Source organism: Symphalangus syndactylus, chromosome 1, assembly GCF_028878055.3.
Source record: "Symphalangus syndactylus isolate Jambi chromosome 1, NHGRI_mSymSyn1-v2.1_pri, whole genome shotgun sequence".
Classification (NCBI taxonomy): Eukaryota; Metazoa; Chordata; class Mammalia; order Primates; family Hylobatidae; genus Symphalangus; species Symphalangus syndactylus.
In genome coordinates this window covers 65,007,178-65,019,477 of record NC_072423.2, presented here as the reverse complement: position 1 = coordinate 65,019,477, position 12,300 = coordinate 65,007,178, and the positions used below count along the sequence as shown (strand labels likewise).

At 38.3% G+C, this 12,300-nt stretch overlaps 1 protein-coding gene across 1 annotated transcript in view; it reads left to right on the top strand.

The window, feature by feature from the left end:
- MIB1 (MIB E3 ubiquitin protein ligase 1) overlaps positions 1 to 12,300 on the top strand; it is a 141,354-nt gene that overhangs the window by 34,522 nt on the left and 94,532 nt on the right. The window contains exons 4-6 of the mRNA XM_055236556.2: positions 3,372 to 3,476; positions 7,757 to 7,823; positions 9,127 to 9,331. Of these exons, the coding sequence (XP_055092531.1) occupies positions 3,372 to 3,476; positions 7,757 to 7,823; positions 9,127 to 9,331 (377 nt within the window). The remainder of the gene's footprint in view (positions 1 to 3,371; positions 3,477 to 7,756; positions 7,824 to 9,126; positions 9,332 to 12,300) is intronic.

Sequence of the window (12,300 nt, the reverse complement as noted above, 5' to 3'; positions counted from 1 at the left end):
TATATATATTAGAGATGGAGTCTTGCTGTGTTGCCCAGGCTGGTCTTGAACTCCTGGGTTCAAGTGATCCTCCTGCCTCCGCCTCCCAAAGTGCTGCAGGCATGAGCCACCTCGCCCAGCCTATTCTTAAAGGGCATCTTAAGTCTCGCTATACATGTTAGTCTTTTAAAGCTGTTTGTTTTACAAATATGATTAAGTATACTAGATCATATTTGTTTTTTTTTAAACTCTTTATTATGGAGTATTTCAGACATACACTTGGGTAGAAAGTATAGTATGATAAATTACCATGCACTCATACCCAACTTCAACAATTATTAACTTAAAAAAAATACCATTTATTTGTTGAAGAAACCAGATTCTATTTGGCCAATTGATTCTTTATAGTATTCTTTAACTTCTTTAACTTGTTCTTTTAATCTTTGTATTTCCTATAAATTAGTTGTTAGATCTAGAGGCTTGATTAGATAGATTCAGGTTCAATTTTATTTTGGCAAACATACCTCATATGTGATGCTGTGTATTTTTTATTGTATCACATAAAGGGGCACATAAAGTCTGATTATTCTGCTATTAGTGATGTTGAGATTGATGAACAGGTGTAAATTTTTGTCAGATGTATCCTTTACAGAGTTTCTTGGCAACATTATACCTAATGGTTTTAGCAGCTGTTCCTTGCATGTGAAATTACTATAGTTATTTTCTTATGCCTTCCACTTTGTTTCCCCCCAATAATAAATCAAGTCATATTAACAAATGAAGGAATTTCATTTAATGATTTGGAGCTTGACTAATGAACTTTCTTCTATTTCAAGTAATTTGAAATTCAAAGTAAATTTGATTTAAACAAAATTTATCTTTGTTTTTTAGCTAGTCAAATGATTTTTACTCATCCTGTAAAATACAGACTTAATATAGCATCACATTTTTTAAAACAAATGAAGTTGAATCTGAATATATTAGAATCAGAAGGAACTTTTTGCTGCAGATTGCATGTTTTACCTTCGAGTGCTAGAAACTGTTACTTTAGAAGGTTATATAGTGGTTAGTTGAGCAGGAATCATAAAGCAAATTAAGGTAAATGGTGGACTCTAACTTCAGGATGGTAGTTACCTCTAATGGAAGGCAGGAGGATGGGATTGATGAGATGGACATAGGGGACTTGAAAAGTACTGGTTATATTTTTTTTTCTTAGGTTGGATAATAATTACTGAGTGTTCAGTTTATTTTTTTATTCCTTAAAGTTTACATATGCTTTGGGAGGCTGAGGTAGGCGGATCACAAGATCAGGAGTTTGAGACCAGCCTGGTCAACATGGTGAAACCCCATCTCTACTTAAAAAAAAAAAAAAAAAATACAAAAATTAGCCAGGCGTGGTGGTGGGTGCCTGTAATCCCAGCTACTTGGGAGGCTGAGTCAGGAAACCACTTGAACCCAGGAGGCAAAGGTTGCAGTGAGCTGAGATTGTGCCATTGCACTCCAGCCTGGGTGACAAGAGCAAAAAAAAAAAAAAAAAAAAAAATTTACGTATGCTATATTTTATAATGTGTAATGTGTTTCAAAATTTAAAAGAATAAATGGACTAAATTACTAACAATTTAAAATATGTTTCAAGTGATTCATCAGATCTTAAACATAAAACCTTTTTATTTCCACAAATACATCATAAAATACCTGGCTTGCAAAACTATTTCTTTAGTACAGGATGAAAAAGAATGGTCATTATATATCTTATTTAAAGTAATAGTTTTTAAGTGTATACCTTAAAAGTTATACTTCAGCCTGTCATTCTAAGTAACTATGAAGGATGGCTGCGATTGTAAGTATCAAGATGGAGAAGAGTAATCTGAATTGCATGTGTGCAGCTTCCCACTCTTTGCTGTAGTCAGATTTACTTGAGAAGGTCCAAGTTTAATGCTGTTTGTCATTTTTGTGTACAGATTGAACATTCCAAATAAATCTGAAACCCGAAATACTCCAAAATCTGAAACTTCTTGAGCACTGACATGGTACTCAAAGGAAATGCTCACTGGAGCATTTAGAATTTCAGATTTTTGGATTTGGGATGCTCTAAGTACAGTGCAGATATTTCTTTTTTTTTTTTTTTGAGACGGAATCTTGCTCTGTCCCCCAGGCTGGAGTGCAGTGGCGCGATCTCGGCTCACTGCAAGCTCCGCCTCCTGGGTTCACACCATTCCTGCCTCAGCCTCCCGAGTAGCTGGGACCACAGGCGCCCGCCAACACGCCCGGCTAATTTTTTGTATTTTTAGTAGAGACGGGGTTTCACCGTGTTAGCCAGGATGGTCTCGATCTCCTGACCTCGTGATCCGCCCGCCTCGGCCTCCCAAAGTGCTGGGATTACAGGCTTGAGCCACCGCGCCCGGCCAGATATTTCAAAATCTGAAAACATTTGAAATCTAAAACATTTCTTGTCCTAATCATTTCAGATAAGTAAACTCAACCTGTATGTGATTCTAGGCCTTAAAGTAATGGCAACCCCAGTATTTTTTTTTTTTTTTATCCAGTGAATTCAAGAATCAGACTAGTTGGGTGTGGGGCTTGGAGATGGTGTCTGGGTTTCCATGGTAGGCGTGCCATTTTAGCTTAGGTGGCCTGCAACTGCAAGCTTTGTGCTTGTTAACTTTTAGCTGACCAAAAAGGTTTATCTTGAATCATTTTGAGTATTTTACAGAGATTTTAAATTTCATATTGAGTAATGGGCTTAAAAGAATACACTGTTCTTGCCAGGCATAGTAGCTCACACCTGTAATCCCAGCGCTTTGGGAGGCCGAGACGGGCAGATCACCTGAGGTCAGGAGTTCGAGACTAGCCTGGCCAACATGGTGAAACCCCATCTCTACTAAAAGTACAAAAATTAGCCAGGCGTGGTGACAGGCATCTGTAATCTCAGCTACTCAGGAGGCTGAGGCAGGAGAAGCTTGAACCCGGGAGGCGGAGGTTGCATTGAGCCAGTATCGCACTGCTGCACTCCAGCCCAGGCGACAAGAGCGAGATTCCATCTCAAAAACAAAAAAACAAAAAACTGTTCTTAAAGGAATCCCTTTAAGAATAAAAATATTTTAAATTTTCTATCAAATTCTATTTTCTGATAATCTATCACTGTAATCCCCAAGCCTCTTGATTTAAAATTTCTACGGTGGTTTCAGAAATTACCTTATAATTCTGGAAAAATATGGCTCTAATGATAATTTAACTGTTAGGAGTGACGTATTTGGCAAATAAGTATTTTTCATGATCCTGTTACACAGGTTGCTAGATGAAATGATTTTTAAGATTTAAATGTAATAATTAAAATAACTAAGCTCTTCCCTCCCCTGTAAAAAACTTATTTTCTCAAAAACTTCTGTTAGGTAACAGAAATCCAGGACTGGAGTGCATCAAGCCCACATAGTGCAGCATATGTCCTCTGGGATAATGGTGCTAAGAACCTTTACAGAGTTGGCTTTGAGGGCATGGTAAGTAGTGAAGAACCATAGCAGGTGAAAGAAAATGTTGGATGGGTGAATAGCTCTTACTGCTCTTTTATTATTTTTCCTTTGCCATCTCCCTTTGTCAGAACCTTTATGTTTTTACTATGTTTCTCTAAACTATTTAATAGTGAATATGATTTGCCTTTAGTTTAATGTTTGAGTACCTTACTATATATTGGTTGTGTAGAGGTGACCCATTTTCAGTGTTAAGTCCAGGGGGTTTATTTATGAAAATCTATCAAAAAGATTGGAAATCATCTGTAAGACCATTCCTTGGCATGGATGGACCTGGAAGACAGTATTATAATGAGGTTTTGTGATATATTTGTATTCTGTGCTCTGGTAGCTTATATAAAAGTATAAATTACAACCAATATTAAAATTATTTTTTAGGAGATTCCTCTCCACCCCTTGATATTTTTTAAAGTATAGTGTTGATAATTGAAAATGATTGACTTAGAAACCCCTGGAATTGCTTTTTAGAAAAATAATGGAGGTTTATTCAATGAGTTGTCCTATGTTTTTGTATTTCATGGACCATTGTTCAAGCGCTGATCTTGGCTGGGCAGCGCGGTGGCTCACGCCTGTAATCCCAGCACTTTGGGAGGCCCAGGTGGGTGGATCACTTGAGGTCAGGAGTTTGAGATCACACTGGCCAACGTGGTAAAACCCTGTCTTTACTAAAATACAAAAATTAGCTGGGTTTGATGGCATGTGCCTGTAATTCCAGCTACTCGGGAGGCTGAGGCACGAGAATCACCCGAACCACGAGGGTGGGGGTGTAGAGCTTTCAGTGAGCCGAGATCACACCATTGTACTCCAGTCTAGGTGATGGAGTGAGACTGTATCTCAAAAAAAGTTGATCTTGCTATTTAATGTATAGAGTATAATAAATAAATGCCAAAATATTAATGCCTTTCACATCCTTTTCATTTTGAATACATTCCGTATTCAAAGAATTCTTTACATTTCCTTTTTAAAAATCAACTGTCTATGTTCTTGTTAGGAATGGAGAAAGTATCCCAGTGTCCCCTTAATTTATTTCCATTTATTTATTTATTTTTTATATTTATTTATTTGTTTATTTGTTTGTTTATTTTTTGAGACAGAGTCTGTCTCTGTCACCCAGGCTGGAGTGCAGTGGCCTGATCTTGGCTCACTGCAAGCTCCGGCTCCCGGGTTCATGCCATTCTCCTGCCTCAGCCTCTCTAGTAGCTGGGACTACAGGCGCCCACCACCACGCCTGGCTAATTTTTTGCATTTTTAGTAGAGACGGGATTTCACTGTGTTAGCCAGGATGGTCTTGATCTCCTGACCTCGTGATCCACCTACCTCAGCCTCCCAAAGTGCTGGGATTACAGGCGTGAGCCACCGCGCCCGGCCTTATTTATTTATTTTTAGAGACAGGGTCTTGCTCTGTCACTCAAGCTGGAGTGCAGTGGTGCAATCATCGTTCACTGAAGCCCTGAACTCCTGGGCTCAAACAAACCTCCCACCTCAGCCTCTGGAGTAGCTAGGACTGTAGGCGTGTGCCACCATGCCCAACTAATATTAAAAAATTTTTAATAGAAATAGGGTCTTGCTATATTGTCCACACTGGTTTTGAACTCCTGAGTTCCAAGCGATCTCCCACCTTGGCCTTCCAGAATGCTGAGACTACTGGCATAAGCTACTACAGCTGACCAATTTATTCCACTTATATATTGAAAGCCAGCCATGTGAATTTAAACAAATACTTTAGTTGCCAATTTTTATTATTGTATATAGCAGTGATTATCAGCTTTTCATTTTCTTCATGCCTCTGCCTGTTTTTAAATTGTCAATTTTTTAGGATTCCAACTGATTATTAATTTTCTTCAAATGAAGCCTATGTGCTATATGTGCTCAGGTACTTAAATGAATGGTATTTATGTAGATTGATGGCCGAGTATGTGGTTGTGCCATTACTTATTTAATGAGATTTCTCTTGATGGGTACCTGGGTTGGATTTTGTTTCCCCTACTGCTTCAAGCAGTGTGTCAGTAAGCATCCTTGTATATATGTCTTTGTACATTATGGGTATATTTCTTTAGGATAGATTCCTAGAAGTAAAATTGCTGGGGTAGAGTATTATATTAAAACAATTTGACAGTCGGGAGTGGTGGCCCACACCTGTAATCCTAGCACCATGGGAGGCTAAAGCAGGTAGATCACTTGAGTCCAGGAGTTTGAGACCAACCTGGGCAATGTGGCAAAACCACGTTTCTACAAACAATAAAAAAAGTTAGCTGGGTATGGTGGTTTGCACCTGTAGTCCCAGCTACTTGAGAGGCTGAGGTGGAAGTGGAAGGATCACTTGAGCCCTAGGAGGTCGAGGCTGCAGTGAGCCGTGATTGTGCCATTGCACTCCAGCCTGGGCAACAGAGAGAGACCCTGTCTCAAAAAGAAGAAAAAAAAAAAATCCCAAAAAACCAATTTGACACCTGTGTCTCTTTGACCAGGATTCAGTGACAGTAAAAGATGCTATAAAAGAGTTGGGTCCTGTGTGAGTATGCGTGTGTGCGCACATGCATGTGTGTGCATGCAGGTGCGCATGTGCAGATGTATTAGAGGAGCTCCTTTCCTTGAGAGGGTAAGATGTTCTAATAATCTACTATATACCCCTGTACTATTAGGCACTTTTAAGTAAATCCACATCTGAATTTTCACAGTATACACAAGGTTCTTCCTCTAAGCCCACATTTTCTGTACTTTTAATTATACCACAGCTACCTCCCCCATTCAGATACTTAGTAATTTGTTTTCTTGTAAAAGATAAGTAGGAAGGAATGTTAGTTAACCAGGTTATGGCAAAGTAAGGACTAAAGTTGATGTAAGGCTGGGCGCGGTGGCTCACGCTTGTAATCCCAGCACTTTGGGAGGCTGAGGCGGGCAGGTCACTTGAGGTCAGGTGTTCGAGACCAGCCTGGCCAACATGGTGAAACCCCGTAAAAATACAAAAATTAGTTGGGTGTGGTGGCATATGCCTGTAATCCTAGCTACTGGGGAGGCAGAGGCAGGAGAATTGCTTGAACCCAGGAGGTGGAGGTTGCAGTGAGCCGAGATCGTGCCACTGCACTCCAGCCTGGGTGACAGAGCAAGACTCCATCTCAAAAAAAAAAAAAAAAAAAAATTGATGTAAATAGGAAAATTAGCTGGACAAGGAATCAAAAGACTGTATTTGGTTTCGTTATTTTCTACTTTGTATTGGCTATTAGTTTTGAATAATTTCCAGGTTTTGGTTTGTTTTTGGTAAAAGTATCTTTAAAATGGAATGTGCTGGCCCGGCGTGGTGGCTCATGCCAGTAATCCCAGCACTTTGGGAGGCTGAGGTGGGTGGATTACTTGAAGCCAGGAGTTTGAGATCAGCCTGGCCAACGTGGTGAAACCGTGTCTGTACTAAAAATGCAAAAATTAGCCAGGCGTGGTGGTGCATGCCTGTAATCCCCAGCTGCTCAGGCGACTGAGGCACGGGAATTGCTTAAACTCAGGAGACGGAGGTTGCAGTGAGTCACTGTACTCCAGCCTGGGCAACAGAGCAAGACTCTGTCACATACACACAAAAAAGAATGTGCTGTGCACATTTCCAATAATAGATATTTGTTGTCCTTTTTTAACATGTGTTTTTCAAACTATTATAATTAATATTTATTAATTATAAGTATTTTAGTCTAATGTAATAAGATTCAGACATTTTATTTTATTTATTTTTTGAGACAGAGTCTCCTTGCTCTGTTGCCCGGGCTGGAGTGCAGTGGCGTGACCTCAGCTCACTGCAACCTCTGCCTCCCGGGTTCAAGCAATTCTCCTGCCTCTGCCTCCTGAGCATCTAGGATTACAGGTTTCCAGCAGCACACACGGCTAATTTTTTTTTGTATTTTTAGTAGAGACGGGGTTTCACCATGTTGGCCAGGCTGGTTTTGAACTCCTGACCTCAAGTGATCCGCCCATTTCGGCCTCCCAAAGTCCTAAGATTACAGGCGTGAGCCAACGTGTCCAGCCAGATTCAGACATTCTAATTTTGAGCTTTAAAAGAATGCTGAAAGTAAATAAAATATGACCTATCTGAAGATCAGGTTTCTAGTTTTTACAAGTACTTTTGAAAGCAGTGTTTAGTGTGATTGTTGACCTAGACTATTCTTGATTTCTGTTTTGAGTATGTTCTGAATGAATATTTTTGCCTGTTTCAGATATTGAGCCATATTTGAAGTTTCATGGGTGATTTTTCTGGTTTCTTTTCTTCTTAGTCTGATCTGAAATGTGTCCAGGATGCCAAGGGAGGTTCTTTCTACAGAGATCACTGCCCTGTGCTAGGTGAGTGAGAAGATTAGAGAGTATTACTAAATAATGGGTCAGAGTTCGTGGAATCAGTAAAATGTTTAAATTGGACATTAGAAAAGTTAATTACCACTAAAGTTACTTAGAGAAAAATTTTTTTGGCTTTCCTTTGGTCTTAAAGTATTTTTTCTTTTATTATGCTTTATTTGGACTCAGTTGTCATGTCTTGAGAATTGATTGGCCATTTATGTCATAATATACATTTGAAACTTTTATGTTTTAACTGTAAATTATATTGTTGAAAAATTTTGCATTACAACAGTTGTATGTCATACACTATTGAGAATAGGATTTGACACTTTTGTGCTTAAAAATTCCTTAGAATTTTTGTCAAATTGTCTTCCTAAGAACAGCTCCAAGATTAAGATAATATATATAATTTCATGTATCATTAAAATAAAAAGGGAACAAGAAAACCAAAACTACCTTCATTTTATAGATTTATTGTTGCCTGGATGAACATTTACCACACTCTCCTAATCTTTATTCTCTGAATGGTTTTCTTTCTCCTGTGAACTGTGTTTCACCTTCCAAATTGTTTGACCTGCCTTTGTAGCAAAAACTGCTGTTTTTTTCTTGCAGTATACCTTAATCTTTTTTAAAAAAGGAGAATGCATAAAAAATATTTACGTTTTTTAATGAGCTCATCTATTTATCTTGCTTTCACAAAACAAGCTTTCTTGTTTTATGTCTTGCTTTCATAAGAAAAATGCAAAATCAACACTCATATTTTGGATCTCAGCATAGTGTTTCATGATCATGAATTCATCTCAGAATTAGCTTTTGAAAATAATCTAGGGAATAGGCTTTGACATATTTTAAAAAGCTCTTTAGGGCAAGAATCACAGGAACCATTTGTTAAAATAAAATAGTACTAAGCACTTAATGGAAAAAATAATTCTAGGGCTTTCATTCATATTCTCTAGTTAGTTATTGTGGTTCTAATGCAGTGATAGTAAGTTATCCAGGCATAAAAGTGAGTATTTTCAACACCTGGGACTTTGTGTTCTGATATAAGGTTGAATTGTCTTTTATAGACTCTACTCTTACTTAGTCTTTGTTATAACTCATATTATTTCAATTTTTGAGTCTGGCTTTTTTCTTTTTTTAAAAAAAGCTTTCTAGTTCTAAAATTTTATACTTATAGTGAGTTCTCAAGACCTTTTAAAACTAGATGGTACCTGAAACTAAAATATCTACATGTTATTTAAAGATAATGCAGCTGCCTGTTGTTGTGAGGTTTTTTTCTCCCTTTATTCAATTGCCTCTGAAATTACAGGTGAGCAGAATGGCAACAGGAATCCTGGTGGATTGCAGATTGGTGACCTAGTAAATATAGATCTCGACCTAGAAATTGTACAGTCTTTGCAGCATGGTCATGGAGGATGGACTGATGGAATGTTTGAGACTTTAACTACGACTGGAACTGTTTGTGGCATTGATGAAGATCATGACATTGTAGTACAGTATCCAAGTGGCAATAGGTTGGTGATATCTCTCAATTTTTGACAATGACAAATAAAGCTAATATAGAGAAAAGAGTCTTAGAGAAAGCAAATAAAGTGATACAACCAAATACTCATTAAAGCTAGCTTTTAGATGGTAAGTAAAAATCCAGAATATATATTGGTAAGGTGGAGAGAAACAAATGATAAGAATTACGTGTGTGTGTGTGTGTGTGTGTGTGTGTCTTGTGTGTATATGTGAATTTATATGAGAATGTTTATGATACAGTATTCTACACACTATTTTTCCTTCAAGAGGAGAATACATTATATCACTATTAGGTCTGAATACAGCTTAAAAGTTCTGTGTTCATAATGGACTATATCAGTCTACCCTGAATAGGAAGGGTTTTACATTAAAACTCCTTTGGTGCATATCTCCAGGGTCATCTCTTATTTTTTGTTTTTATTAATACACAAGAGGTGTACATATTTTGGGATACATGTGATATTTTCATCCATGCATACAATATGTAATGATCAAACAGGCAATTGGGGCAACCATCAGTATTAACATCACCCCTTCTTTACACTGGGAACATTTCAATTCCTCTCCTCAGCTGTTCTGAACTATACAAGTTGTTAACTATAGTCGCCCAACTGTACTATCAAACATTAGATCTTTTTCCCTGTATCTAGCTGTAGTCTTGTATGCATTTACCATTTCTCTCATCCCCCACTTCCTCCTACTGTTCCCAGCCTCTGGTAACCACCAATCAACTTTCTATCTCCATGAGATCCACATTTTACATCTCCTCATATGAGTGAGAACATGTGGTATTTGTCTTTCCGTGTCTGGCTTATTTCACTTAACATAATGACCTCCAGTTCCATTCATGTTGCTGCAGATGACAGGATTTTGTTCTTTTTATAGCTGAGTAATATTCCATTGGGTATATGTACCTCCATTCTATTCTATTCTATTCTATTCTATTCTATTCTATTCTATTCTATTCTATTCTATTCTATTCTATTCTATTCTATGCTATTCTATCTATTCTATTCTATTGTATTTTTAGAGAAGGGGTCTCATTGTATTGCCCATGCAGGTCCTGAACTCCTGGTCTCAAGTGATCTTTCTCCCTTGGCCTCCCAAAGTGTTGCGATTACAGGAGTGAGCCACCATACCTGGCCCACATTTTCTTTATCCTTTCAATCTATTTATGAACACTTAGGTTGATTTCATGTCTTGGCTGTCGTGGATAGTGCTGCAGTAAACATGGGAGTACAAATCTCTCTTTGACATACTGATGTTCTTTCTTCTGGGTATATATACCCAGCAATGGGATTACTGGATCATATGGTAGTTCTGTTTTTAGTTTTTTGAGGAACCTCCATACTATTTCTCATAGTGGCTGTACTAATTTACAGTCCCACCAACAGTCTACAGGTGTTCCCCTTTTCGTGTGTTCTTGCCAGCATCCGAAAAGACATTTTCTTTTTTTCTCTTTTTAAAAATTTAAATTAAAAACTTTTTTTATAGTAGAGACAGGATCTTGCCATATTGCCCAGGCTGGCGCTGAACCCCTGGCCTCAAGTGATCCTCCCACCTTGACCTCCCAAAGTGCTGGGGGCTTGAGCCACCTCGACTGGCCAATAAAAGCAACGGTAGTTTGAGAGGATTGATGTTTGTTCTTTAAATGTTTGGTAGAATCTGGCATTGAAACCATCAGGCCCTGGGGCTTTTCTCTGATGGGAGACATTTTTATTACTTCTTCGATCTTGTTACTCATTATTCGTCTGTTCAAGTTTTATATATATGTGTGTGTGTGTGTGTGTATATATACGTATATATATATGTATGTATATATACACACACACACATATATGTTTTTTTTTTTTTTTTTTTTTTTGAAATGGGGTCTCCCTTGTCACCCAGGCTGGGGCTGGAGTGGCACGATCTCAGCTCACTGCAACCTCTGTCTCCCAGGTTCAAATGATTCTCTTGCCTCAGCCTCCCAGGTAGCTGGGATTACGGGCATGTGCCACCACACCCAGCTAAATTTTGTATTTTTTAATAGAGATGGGGTTTTACCATGTTGGCCAGGCTGGTCTTGAACCCCTGACCTCAGGTGATCCGCCCACCTTGGCCTCCCAAAGTGCCGAGATTACAGGTGAGCCACCGCGCCTGGCCAGGGTTGATACTTCTTCATGTCTCAATCTTGGTAGGTTGTTTATGTCCAAGAATTTATCTATTTCTTCCAGATTTTTCAATTTGTTGATATATAGATGTTCATGATATTCTGTCATGATCCTTTGCGTTTCTGTGGTATCAGTTATGTCCCCATGTTTGTTTCTGATTTTATTTGGGTCTTCTGGTTTTATCTTAGTTGGTCTACCTAAAGATTTGTTGATTTTGTTTATCTTTTGAGAAATCCAGCTTTTCATTTTGTTATTTTCTCTTTTTATTGTCTCAATTTCATTTATTTCTGCTGATCTTTATTACTTCTTCCTTCTACTACTGGATTTGCTTTGTTTTTGCTTTTCTAGTTCCTTGAGCTGTATTGTTAGGTTATTTGAAATCTTCCTACTTTTAAAATTATTATTATTTTTTTGAAACGGAGTTTTGCTCTTGTTGCCCAGGCTGGAGTGCAATGGCGTGATCTTAGCTCACTGCAACCTCTGCCTCCTGGGTTCAAACGGTTCTCCTGCCTCAGCCTTCCCAAGTAGCTGGGATTACAGGCATGTGCCACCACGCCCAGCTAATTTTGTATTTTTAGTAGAGATAGGGTTTCACCATGTTGGTCAGGCTGGTCTTGAACTCCCGACCTCATGTGATCCGCCCACCTCGGCCTCCCAAAGTACTGGGATTATAGGCATGGACCACTGCATCTGGCCTTAAATTATTGATTAGGTGTTTATTGCTATGCATATCCCTCTTACTACTGCTTTTTCTGTATTTCATAGATTTTGATATGTTGTGTTTCGATTTTCATTTGTTTCAAGAA